Consider the following 13,686-nt stretch of genomic DNA (forward strand, 5'->3'; position numbering starts at 1 on the left):
ACCTATTTTCGCCCGTAAATTGGCGAATTAATCGCGAACGACCTCGATCCGCTGACCTATATTCCCATTGGACCCTCCTCCCCGACTTGGAACGAAAGAAATTCCCAAAAAATTTTGCAGAGAAAGAAAATCCAATTTTCTGTATCAATTGGACCCTTTTTCGCCCATAAATTCGCGAATTAATCGCGAACGACCTCGATCCGCTGACCCACATTTCCATTGTATCCACCTCCCCAACTTGGAACGAACGAAATTCCCAGAAAATCTTGCAGAGAAGGAAAATCCAACTTTCTGTATCAATTGGATCCTTTTTCGCCCAGAAATTCACGAATTAATCGCGAACGTAACGACCCCCATTCGCGGTCTCATATTTTCATTGGACCCTCCTCCCCGACTTAGAACAAAGAAATTCGCTGAAAAATTTTGCGGAACAGAAAAAATCAAAATTTTCGAACTTATTGGAGACATTTTCGCCCATAAATTCGCAAACGATCTCGATCCGCGGTCCCATATTTCTATTGGACCACCCTCCCCGTCTTGGAACAAAAAAAAATGCCGAAAAATTATGCGGAACAGCAAAAATCGAAATTTTCTTTAAAATCCGCCCAATTTCGAAGAAAATTTCGCTAATAATTCGCGACCGATCTAGATCGACGCTCCTGTTCCTCTATTGAATCGGCCTCCTCGACTAGAACAAATAAATCAGCGAAAAAATCTTATCAACAAAAAATAATTCAAATTTTCTGTTATATCGCACCCATTTCGAAAGATATATTAGCGAATTATTAGCACTGCAATTATTTAGCAAATTTTGTTTCGGTACTATCTCTTATTCTTATTTTTTTTTCACCGATTAAGTATCGAATCGGCTTATTGTGTTTCTTTTTGGATTTTCTGAAACACCCCGGGGCCCCTTGCATTTCGGCCCTGAACTCGATTATCCGAAGCTCCTAATTTTAGTTGCTAGCTTCAGCTTCATCTTTTTGGCACCAATTGAAGAGATTTATTGGGCAGAACTACTAGTGGTTGGTCAGCTAGTCTTAACAGCTGTAAGTACCAGATTTGCAAATTCTTACTGTCCGCTTATTCCCACTGAACTGACAAGTTTAACTATCAAAAATAGAGTATAATTTTAGAAAATTTGATTCAAATGTCTTTGAGAATAAAATTTTCGGTTAGAGATTTTAATTTAATCTTCTACTTAGTTAGTCAGGCGGTTACGGATTTCAATTTCAATTTAACCTTGCAACGACTACATAGCCGAGCGGTTAGAAAGAAATTTAGTGTAAAAATTTTTCTCTTTTATTTTTTCATACTATCTCGACTCACCTACACAGGACGTGAGCAAGAAAAATAATTTGGAAAATAAAATATTTAGTAAAAAAACTTTTTCGTTTTCTTTCATATTATCTCGACTCGTCTCGACTCGTCTCGAATCGTCTCGACTCGTTTATGCAGGGTATGAGCAAGAAAGATGGTCCGAAAGATACAATAATTTAGTCAAAATGACACAATCAACATCGGCAAGTACTCTTAATTTGGACACATTAGACAAGTTAACCAAACTTATATCAATATTTACAGGGAGAGATATAGAATTTCCGGATTTTTTTTACAAAACTCGAAATTTAATTCACTTAGTAGTGACAATCCCAGACAGCAAACTATCATACTTGCATCCATTAAAACTAAAATACAAGGTAATGCACGCGAGTCATTGCTAGAAAGGCCCGATATCAAAACAAGGCCAGAAATTAGAAATGTCTTTAAACAAAATTTTTCGGATAATAAATCTTTAGAGACTTTAGAACTTGAACTTCAATATACCAGCTTAGCCCCAGATGAAGAAATCTATTCATTTGGTCAAAAATTAATAGCCCTTAAGGCTAGAATTATAAATAAAGTGCAACAAAATTTCCTATCAGCCAATGAACAAACTGACAAATTTCATTTCTTTCCACGCAAGCTTTTAATATTTTTAAATTAAATTTACCCCACCATTATGAACAATTCATTAGAGTAAGACAAGACATTCGTACCTGTAGAACAAGCAGTCAGCTGTATAGAAAACTAAATTAAGTATGATTACAAACGACTTACATTCCAAAATAGACAAAAACAGACAGATATCCTTTACCCAACATTAGTGACATCCTTGACAAACTTGGAACATGTCAATATTTTACCACCCTTGACCTAGCGAGTGGATTCAAGCAAATAGAGATGCACAAAAATTCTATAGAAAAAACTGCATTCAATACGGAAAAAGTTTAAAAAATGCTCCTACAACTTTTCAACTTTCTCAAACACCTTCAACATAAAATTTGTTTTGTCTACATGGGCGATATCATTATCTTCAGTACTTCCCTTCAGGAACATATTCAAAATTTAGAATTTGTATTTAAGACTAGCAGAAGCATATTTAAAGATACAACTAGCCAAATCTGAATATCTTTCTAAACAAGTAGAATTTTTAGGGAATCTCAGAAGGTATCAGGCGTACCCAAAGAAAATAGAAGCTATAAAAAAATTCCCTTGTCAAAAACCGTAAAAGAAATTATTTTTTTAGGACTTTTAGGATTCTATAAATCATTTTTCACAAGATTTCACAAAAATTTACTTTGTAACGAACCCATATTAGCCTATCCCGATTTCCATAAAACATTTTTTACTCTTACTTGCGATGCATCCAACTTTGCCATTGCAAGCGTATTGAGCTAAAATGGACATCCAATTTCCTACTATTCCAAAACTCTTAATCCCGCTGAGTGTAACTACTCTAGAATTGAAAAAAAACTCTTATCAATCGTCAATTCTGTAAAGTATTTTAGACCATACCTGTTTGGTACAAAATTTATTATCGAAACAGATCACCAACCCCTGCAGTAGTTGTTTAATTTAAAATACCCTCTCTCTCTAGACTCTAGCCTCGTTAGTGGGAGACATAAATTGGAGGAGTACGACTATACTATTAAATACAAAAAAGGGAAAATCAATTAAGCGGAAAAGGAAAGTTAGTTGGCTAAGAACGGTCGACAGGAGAATTGTACCGTAGCGCGGTGTTACTTTGCAACTCAGTGGTGACTTTACACAAACCGGCACATTGAAACAAAATATTAAATTAAAAAAAAATGTGGCAGCGGTGTAACATATTTGCTACTCAACAGTCAAGGTCACAAATTGACTTGTGGCCACGGAACGGCGGGAATAGTTTAGTGTACGTCAGATCGCCGCTCTGGCTGGTTGTGCGACGCGCTAATTTCATTACGAATTCGTAAGAGGTAAGTGCTAAGCATTCGTACTCTAAAATACTCGCTGATATGGAATTGTCTGCCTTTGTACTAGTTCATACAACCATTGTAGATCACAACTTTAGGATTTCAAATGAATAGAACGTTGAATAGAACAGAGTAGAACGTTTCTGTAAAAAGTTATGAATTTTTTTCTTCAGCAGGGTGACTTGACACATATTCTATGTGTTAATACTATGTGTTTATGTAACAATTGTCTATTCTTTGCAGGTTAAATCGTTATGGGACGCGTCTACAAGCGAAGAATAGGGAGTAGGAAGTACAAAGATTACACAGATTCTGATATTGAAAATGCTATTCGGACTGTTCGGGAAAATGGCGTTTCCTATAGGGAAGCTGCAGCACGGTACAACATTCCCTGGAAGACCCTATGGAATAAAGTAAAATTGAAACATACAAATACTGTTGGCGGTCAAGTATAATTAACCGAACTTGAAGAGAGACACCTGGTTGACGTTCTTCTCGTCGCTGCTGAATTTGGAAGTCCTTTAACTTCTTTTGATCTGAGAGTACTAGTCAAGAAATATTTGGAACAAGCTGGAAAACCTGTAAGGAGATAATTTGCCAGGCCATGATTGGGTATTGAATTTATTGGATCGACATAAAAACAGGCTGTCTAAGAGAAGCTGCCAAAATATAAAAAGATGTCGCGCAGAGAAATCTGAAGAAGAAATGGTAGAATATTTCCAAAATTTGCAGAAAAGTATAGAAAATGTCCCACCTTCTAATATTTTGAACTTTGACGAAACGAAACTATCAGACGATCCCGGATCTACCAAGTGCATATTTAGGCGCGGTATGAAGTACCCAGAACGTGTACTGAATACATCGAAAGTATCAATATCCATTATGTTTGCAGTCACGGCAGATGGTGAAGTTTTGCCACCATATACAGTGTATAAGGCGGAGATATTGTATAACCAGTGGACGATTGGTGGACCTAAAATGGCCCGGTATAATAGATCGAAATCAGGATGGTTTGATTCATTCACTTTTGAAGATTGGTTTGACACTATTGTTATTCCTTGGGCAAAAAAACTTGAAGGAACAAAAGTTGTTGTATGGGATAACTTGTCATCCCACCTTAATATTTCCATCATAAAAGAGTGTCAACGGAATAATATTAGGTTCATTTTTTTGCCCAAAAATGCCACCCACATTATCCAACCTTTGGATATCGGATATTACGCACCGCTTAAGAGAACATGGAGAGGTATTCTTATGAACTACAAAATTCAGAATCCTCGTGAGCAAACTTTGAATAAAACCTCTTTCCCTTCTTTACTCAAAAAATTAATGGAAAAATTAGATTTGACCAACAAAAAGACAATTGCTGCAGCCTTTCGCGCAACTGGGATATGTCCTTTCAACCCGCAGGAGGTTTTGAAAAGGCTGCCTTCGACAAGAGCAGAGCAACATAACGTCACACAAAATATTAACGGCTCTTTGCTAACATATTTGAAAGAGTCCCGCAGCCAGCCATCAACTCAAAAACCACGTGAAAGGAAAAAAATGTTAAAAGTTAAGCCGGGAAAGTCCGTTTCTTTTGAAGATCTGTGTTCAGATATTGATGATTCTGATAAAGAAAATATGGAAATATCTGATGAGAATGAGTCAACACCGGGGGAAGTTGCAATAAAAATGAGGTTGAAGAGAATGTGAAGAAATTGCATTACCAAAAGTGGGCAACTTTGTCGTTATTAAACTAGCCTCTAAAAAGTCTCTTAAACACTTTGTGGGCCAGATTATACAGGTATGATCGTCCCGAATTGGTCATCAAATATATGAGACAAAAACAGAAAAATATATTTGTTTTCCCTCCCCTAGATGACATATCACTACAAGATGAAGACGACATAGTTACCTATTTAAAAATGCCAACCGCGAGAAGAGGTACTTACGCATTCGAATTGGAGACTGAAAAATACAAGTTTTAAGACTGGTTCTACATAATCTACCTACCAAAGAATTTTTGTTTATTTTTGTTTATGTGATAATATATAATACTTATAGGTATCTAGTTTAGTTATACATACCTAGGTACCAAAGAATGTTTGTTTATTTTGATTTTAATGTGATATGAGAATTTATATTTTATGTTCATGTACTTATAGGTATTATATTGACTTTTATAATGTACCTGAAGCAGAAATAAAGCATTTTTAACCATTCTGATTGCCTATAATTTTTCCTAATTTTTTTATGTACCACTTCTAACATTTTTTAAAAGATCCTGAATGTGTAAAGTAACCTCAAGGATGGTTATCTTTACGTATTCCTATATTTTTAATATACGTGTAATTTGACACCATAGCCAGGTGACTTTACACAATTTAAAAAAAAATAAAAAACACATAATGAGTCACATTTCTTAAATAATTAGACTATGGAGAGGTAGGTAATTGTTTATATTATTATATATGTTGGCCGCTAACATATTATTTTAATATTACTCGGTTTTTTATTGAAGAGCGTTCCAAAACTGTTGTAAAGTAACACCGCGTTACGGCACTCCATCTGTATAGCCAAACGCAACACAATTATCAAATAATAATTGCGAGTGGTATTTGTTTCGTTATTGGAATTAGATGGTGGTGCACCACGTTGTATCAAGTGAAACTATAGCCTATTTGTCTCTCCGGCTCCCCCAGCCCCATCATTTCACGGACAGAAGGTCGCAACTAACAGGTGACATTGTTGATTATACTTATAGGTTATTACAAGGATTGTCTTTTGTTTATATGTTGTATAAGGGCCCGGTCATAGCCAGATCTTTATTAAATGCGTAATATTTAACTTGACTTTTTCTTTTCAGCTACCCAATCTTCTTTGGAGGAGTACATGCTCACTACATATGTTGCAACACTGAGGGTATGTTTACTCCACAAACCTGTATTTTTAAAGGTAAAAATAAAAGGAATAAGTACGAAGTTGGAATGCCACCCGGATCGATAGTTGTCATGTCCAAAAAATCGACGTAAACACAATATTTTTCGATTGGATTAAAATTCAGTTTGTTCCTCGAAAACCTGATGGCTTGGTTGTTCTTATTTTAGATGGACACTAGTCCCATGTCAGTAGTGGGTCGACCGAGCATTACTTAAATATTTCCATAATTCATATAGATACTAGGTATACCTACAAATATATTTTCTTTTTAAGGTAAAATGTTATCTGCCCTGTACCATTAACGTCTAACAAAAAGCGTTGGCGCCAGTTGGCTACAGCATTAACAGGAGAGGATAATATTAGCAAGCGTAGAGTTTTAGCCGAAAAGAAATTGGAAGCTTGTCGTAAAAAAGAAGAAAGAAAAGAAAGGAAAATTAAAAATGAAAAATTAAAAAACTCTAACTTTGCGTAGGGTGTGGTGACAACCATCATCAAACCACCTCAAGCCAGGAAAATTGGATCAAGTGCATTACTACTACATACATTACATAGCGATTAAAGGGGAGATATTAAAATATAAACCTCAAAGTAAGTTATTTGTATACTAAATTTTATTGTTATCTAGACATACAATGTTTTTTATGTTTTTATAGTTTCTCCTGCACAAGATATACTAAATATTATAAATTAAATAGAATAAATACTAAAGATTTTGTTCTTTAATTTAACAATCGTCTAATTTCTCACAACTTTACGTATTAAAGTTCTCTTAAAATAAGAGGCGTTGAAATGTTGCTAATGAAACATTACGGAGAAGATTGGACAACAAGTGTCACATGACTAACCTTAAGGGGCCTGTAGACTAGCGAGAAAACAAGCGCGAGTTCTGTCAGACACTGCTGTCATTAGTCTAAACAGCGCGGTGAGTCGATATTATTGCATTCGCACAAGAACTCACGCAACATTCTAACTTGCAAGTCTAAATAGGTATAACTGCGTTTGCGCAATTTATTACAATAGTTCCAGTTTGTTTCGATATTTGGCGAGTGAACAGTGCGAGTTCAACATGGCGGAGAACAAGAAGGTTTGGACAAATACGGAAATACAAATGTTAATAACTCTGTACGAAGAAAATTCTGTTCTGTGGGATGTGCATTCTGTAGGTTACAGAAACAGAAATAAAAAACAAGATGCGTTAACATTAATTGCATCACAGCTTAATACAGATAATAACGAAATATCACGAAAATTACATAACCTCAGAAGTCAATTTATGCAGGAAGTGAAGAAAATAAAAACTAAAAAAAGCGGTGCAGGAACAGATGAAGTTTCTATATCTAATTGGCCATATTTTTCTGCTTTAAAATTTATTCAGCGTTCGGTGGAAAATTCTGAAACTAAGTACAGATAACTTAGTAAGTATCTACCTATTTTTAAATTATGTAATTAGGTATTAAGCTAATTTATATTAAATACGGTGAGTAAAAGGTACTGAAGCTTACTGGCAATTAGGCCATATTTGGCCCTTTTTACCTACTAATCTACACTACCCTCCACCCTTACAATCACAAACATCCATGGGTAGAACAGAAAAATTCTGCCCCGTGTTGGATTCGAACCAATTTCCGGCCACTCGTGCTTCCCTGGCAGCAACTATTGGCCGCTCAGCTACCGTCAGTCCTACGGTGAGTATAATTCAATGCTGGCAGTGACTTTAGTCAGCAGATTAGTTAGTTTCGCACAATAATATTAATAACCAATACACATACGAATAAAAACATATACCTATGTAATTAAAAGTACCTATTTGTTTTCTTTTCTAAAAAATATCTGACAGACAAATTCGCGTTGTAACTGTAAAACTTATATATTTTTGTTAACAAAAAAATCTCTTATGTTAAGTAAAAACTTTACAGACTATTATTATTATTATATATATTTATATTGCCAGTTAACAGATATAAAATATTCTTTAAATTCATTGCACACAAGTTTAGCTTCGGTAGAATAATTTTGTTGTACACATCTCTGAAGTGGTAATAAATTATCTGTGGGCGTACCAGAATCACGTCGCCATGACCCATTGACAACAGCATGCGTATCTTCATCTTCCGTATCAAAAGAACCTGCCGGAGCATATCTACCTGCGGAGTCTTTTCGTTTCATTAAAAAATTATGCAATGTACATATAGCCAGTACAATTTTCTTTACTTTTTCCGGTTCCAGCAATATTGGCTTTCTTAATATTCTAAATGTATTAGCGATGATTCCAAACGCATTTTCCACTATTCTTCGTGCTCTGGATAAGAGATAATTAAAAACGCGATTTGGACCAGGCTGATCCTTGTAAGGAAATGGTTTCATTAGATATGATTTCATTGGAAATGCATCATCTGCGACAATTACATATGGCATTGGTTTTTCTCTCCCTGACAGTGGAGAAGGTTGTGGTAAATCCAACTCGTTGTTCATTAAAGCTGAACTGAGTGTACAATTATTAAACACGCCACTATCTGATATTCGTCCGTTACAACCAACGTCCACATAGGTAAATGTATAACTGGCGTCAACTAAAGCCAATAATACAATACTGTGTGTATTTTTATAATTATAATAGTAACTTCCACTATTCTTTGGCGCCTGCATAACTATATGTTTTCCATCCAGGGCGCCAATACAATGAGGGAAGTTCCATCTATGCAAATATTTTTTTGAGTGTCCAAGCCATTCTTCCTTTGTTAAGGGAATCTGAAATAAAATATATATGTTTTTGTTTTAACTTAACTGACAGTTTTAAAAAATAAAATAAATGTATTTTTCCCTATAGCACTCCTCCACTCAAAGTGAAAAGAATGATTCTGAAATATCTGCAGGACCAAAGTCCCCGCCACAAAAGAAGCGTTCTCTTAAAAGTAGTAAGTGCAACATAATTTCAGAGGAAATACAACAGAAAGCTTTACATTTGCTAAACCAACCCGTTGATGATGAGCAAATTTATGGAGATTACGTAGCATCTGAAATTCGACAAATAAAGAATCCAGCAAACAAACGAAAGGTTAAGCGTTTAATTAATGAAGCATTAATGCGTATATCCGATGAGGATGCAAGAGAACAGGAGCCCTCAGCTTTGCTTTCATTTTCTGATTATTCAAGTAACGCATCAAATTACACATCTCTTGAATCTCCAGTTGTGTACAATACTCAGAATCAGACCCAGTTTTCAAATTTAACGTTTCAAGATTTATAAGTTGCAGAAAAATATTTATTTTTTCATATAGGTTTATTTCATTAAAATGTTTTTTGTTTGTAAAACTGTATGTAGTTATTTTATATGTGCCTTAAATAAAGCATACCTTTAAGTAAGTATCCTTCAGTTCTTGGTACAGTGCTGAGCAGACTTGTGGAATAAAGCCACTCATTGTGCACGCTGGAATTCTGAAGAGGTACATTAGTGACTGGTGGGAGTCGCCTATATAAAATAATTCTTTTTAGTAATAACGTTCTAGTAAATTCAAATAAAATACTTACCAGTAGCAAGAAAGCGTAATGTCACCATAAGACGTTCACTAGGGGAAATCGAAGCACGTAAATGAGTATCTTCCTTTTGAATTATTCTACCCACTTTTGATAAAAGTTCCTCAAAGTCGACTGCTGACATGCGAATAAAATTTTTAAACTGTTGTGCATCTTCAATTTTCAGCTCACGAATGAGCTTGTTGTAGGCCCCATATTTTTCTCTACGTAATATCCAATCTCGTACCCAAAACCTTCGCCTCTTTTTATTTTTTTTATTGTAACCGTTATATAATAATAATGCTGCTGCAGTACGAACACATCTTACTGGTGCCATGTTATGTTTTCAACTAAAAACTGTCACTGTGTCAGCACTGTCAGCCGCGAACACATTATGCAAGTATAAATTTGCTGACAGTGTAAATAGCTTGGTGAGAACTTGATTAAGCTGTACTTGCTGAACTTCCCCGACAGTAAAATCACAATTATTATTGCTCAAGTGTAAACTGATGCGGAAGTCGCTCGCTCGAGTTTTGTCGCAAGTATCTCGCCAGTGTATCTCCGCCATTAGTAATTAGTAGCTGTATTCATTATATACACATTGGCAACACTGCTGTGTGCGATGTCAGCTGTCTTTTTATAATGTGTAACCTAGAAAATATAAAATAAATTCAGTTTTCCTTACACTGCTCGAACCATCAACATGTCTTTCATTTCGACTACCTAAAATTTGTTAATTTAAGACATAAATTAACATGGCGCAGTCAAAAATAAACGTACCAAAACGAAGCCAATGATGCTCGCAATCCACTAAATAAAAAGAAAGAAAAGCCATCACATTTCTTGGATGATTGAAGATTAATTTTCGACCATCGAGACGCCAACGTGCCAACCAAAGTTCAGGCTCAGGCTTTCAGCCACCAAGGTATTTTTTTTGAAATATTTCACTTAGTATGGACCGAGGGATTATGCCCATGTGCATTTCAAGCGGAAACCTATCAGAAACTTGGATGTTCTGGAAGCAAAAGTTTGAAACATATTTGAAAGCCACAGAAATCATCAAAAAGGACGACTTAACCAAATGTGCACAACTTCTAACGCTGATAGGAGATCAAGGTATTCGTATTTATAATACTTTTACTTTTTTGAATGAGGAAACTGAAACACTTGAACTATTGCTGAAGAAATTTGATGATCACTTTTTACCAAAGTCGAATTTGACGTATGAAAGATATAAATTTCTGTCTTGTCGACAAAAAGACGGACATATTGAACAGTTTATCATCGAAATCAAAAATTTGTGTTTATCATGTGAACTGTCCAACATACGAGAATCATTAGTCAAAGATATCCTTGTGTGTAGAATAAGATGTGACAAATTGAGAAAGCAGCTGTTTGACAAAGACTGCAAGACTCTCGAGGAGGCTGTAAACTTCTGCACCACCTCTGAATCAACAAAAGAACATAACCGTCAGATTACAAATGGTTTTGGAAATTCAAACGGAGGCGATATTCATTCAGTCCACTCCAAATTCCGAAACAGCAGCAATCCAGGGGCGAGGTTAAACCAGCAGAAGATAACAAGGCCAGTTCAAGTCTGTCGTAACTGTGGGAAAACACACCAACCTCGGAGATGTCCAGCTTACCGAGTTAAGTGTTCTCGTTGTCAAAAGTTTAACCACTTTTCGAATGTATGTTTAAAATTTCCAAATAACAATAACCATAATTCTAATTTTCAGCAATTAAATAATAACCTACACAAAAACTCTAAACACAAACACATTCACACACTGGCACCCGAAACACAATCTCTCGATGAAAGAGATACTGTTCAGAGATTTTTACTTTTAGATTCCATTGAGCGAAGTCTGCCTACCCATCACCTGTCGAGGCAGTCGGGGACAATCGAAACGGTGTCGGAGGATTCATGGACCGCGAGCGTTGAGATCAACAACAGTCACACAACAGTATTCAAACCGGAAACAGGAGCAATGGCAAATATAATACCGATAAAAGTATTAAAACAAATAAATTTCAATATGTCAAATTTGCAAAAAAACAAATATCAAACTTAGCTCTTATACAAAACATTCTCTACCTGTTCTCGGTCAACTATTTCTCAGATGTAGAACTAACAATAAAACTTGTAATTTGTTGTTTTACGCTGTCGAATTGGATAGCACACTAATTTTAGGCCTCAAAGGCTGTTTAGACCTTGAACTAATAAAAAAAATACAGACAATTGATAAAAATTTTCAAGATAATTCTAATTTAAACAAAATTTTGAATAAATATCAAGATATTTTTAAAGGTATAGGCTGTCTTAAAAGGGAATATCATATTGAACTTAAAAAAGATGTCGCACCATCAATTAGTCCTGTTAGAAAAATACCTTTGGCCAAAATAGATAAATTAAAATACACTTTGAATCAATTAGAAAAGGCAAAAATTATCAAAAGAGTGGAGGGAAGTACTGACTGGCTCCACCCTATAGTAATTGTAAAAAAAACTAACGGAAACTTACGTATATGCATGGATCCATATAAGCTTAATGAATCAATAAAAAAACCTACATTTCATTTACCCACGTGGGACGAAATTAGCTCTAAATTACACGGCTCAAAATTTTTTAGCACGTTAGATGCTACTCAAGGCTTTTTGCAGGTAAAATTGAATGAGGAAAGTCAAAACATTTGTACTTTTGGGACACCTGTAGGTAGATACTCTTTTTGTCGTCTACTATATGGTCTTTCATGTTCTTCAGAGGTTTACCAAGAAAGAATGTATGAAATTTTTGGAAACATATAGGGTTGTGCGATATTCATCGATGACCTAATAATATTTAGTAGCTCTATTACAGAGCATTGCTCTATTTTAGAAAAAGTCCTTAAGACTGCCAAAAAACATAATATTCGTTTCAACCAAGAAAAATGTAAATTTTTATGTAAAAAAATAAAATATATGGGACATCAAATAAGCGAACAAGGCATAGAAGTTGACAAATCTAAAATTCAAGCAATTATTGACATGCCTAGCCCTGGAAACGTCAAAGATTTACAACGTTTCTTAGGCATGGTCACTTACATAGCCAAATTTGTTGAAAATTTATCTAAGAAAACCTCAATTTTGCGCTCTTTGTTAAAAAAAGACACTATTTTTCAATGGCATGAAGAACACGAGAGAGCATTTCAAAATTTAAAGTTAATGCTAACAAAAACCCCTTGCTTACAATTTTTTGACACTAATAAAGAAACTACTATTTCTGTTGACGCTAGCTTAAGCGGAATGGCTGCGACTTTAATGCAAAATAACCGACCTTGTGCTTATGCAAGTCGTGCCTTAACAGAAACTCACACTCGTTACTCAGAAATAGAGAAGGAGCTTTTAGCTTGTTGGTTTGGCGTTACTCGATTTTATCAGTATGTTTTCGGAAGAAAATTTCGCCTAGAAACTGACCATAAACCTCTTATCTCAATAATAAAAAAGCCATTACATCTTTGTCCTCCACGGCTTCAAAGAATGCTAATGCAATTAAAATATGACTTTGAACTAGTCTTTAAACCGGGCAAAAAATTAATTCTTAGCGACACTTTAAGTCGAGCCTATAATCCTAAATTAAATTTCAATGAAAACATAGATTTTGACATTGAATCTGAAATCTATGCCGTTGAACTTTCACTCAATATCACAGAAAGTAAAAAGCAACAAATTCAAAAACTAACAGGGGAAGATCCTGAATTAAAAACATTAAAAAATATATTGGAGAGTGGTTGGCCGAAAAGCATAAAAACCTGTCCGGAGAGTGTTAAGTTCTATTATAGATTCAAAAATGAAGTTTCTTGCATTGAAAATCTAATTTTCAAGGGACAAAAACTTGTAGTTCCCAAAGCTCTTAGGCAAGAAATACTCCAGAAACTTCATTATGAACATTTAGGCTATAAAAAAACGTTGGATAGGGCAAATTTGTCATTTT

The 13,686-nt window shown here is 35.0% G+C and overlaps 1 protein-coding gene across 1 annotated transcript; it reads right to left on the reverse strand.

Moving 5' to 3' along the window:
* Positions 1–8,129: 8,129 nt before the first annotated feature.
* Positions 8,130–10,050, reverse strand: LOC111692469. Its single transcript, XM_023456496.1, has 3 exons — positions 9,729–10,050; positions 9,554–9,669; positions 8,130–8,948 (listed from the first exon to the last, which is right to left on the reverse strand). Exons 1-3 carry the CDS (start codon positions 10,048–10,050, stop codon positions 8,130–8,132), a joined length of 1,257 nt encoding a protein of 418 aa, XP_023312264.1.
* Between the last annotated feature and the right edge of the window lie 3,636 nt (positions 10,051–13,686).

This window comes from Anoplophora glabripennis, unplaced genomic scaffold (assembly GCF_000390285.2).
Source record: "Anoplophora glabripennis isolate ALB-LARVAE unplaced genomic scaffold, Agla_2.0 scaffold926, whole genome shotgun sequence".
Classification (NCBI taxonomy): domain Eukaryota; kingdom Metazoa; phylum Arthropoda; class Insecta; order Coleoptera; family Cerambycidae; genus Anoplophora; species Anoplophora glabripennis.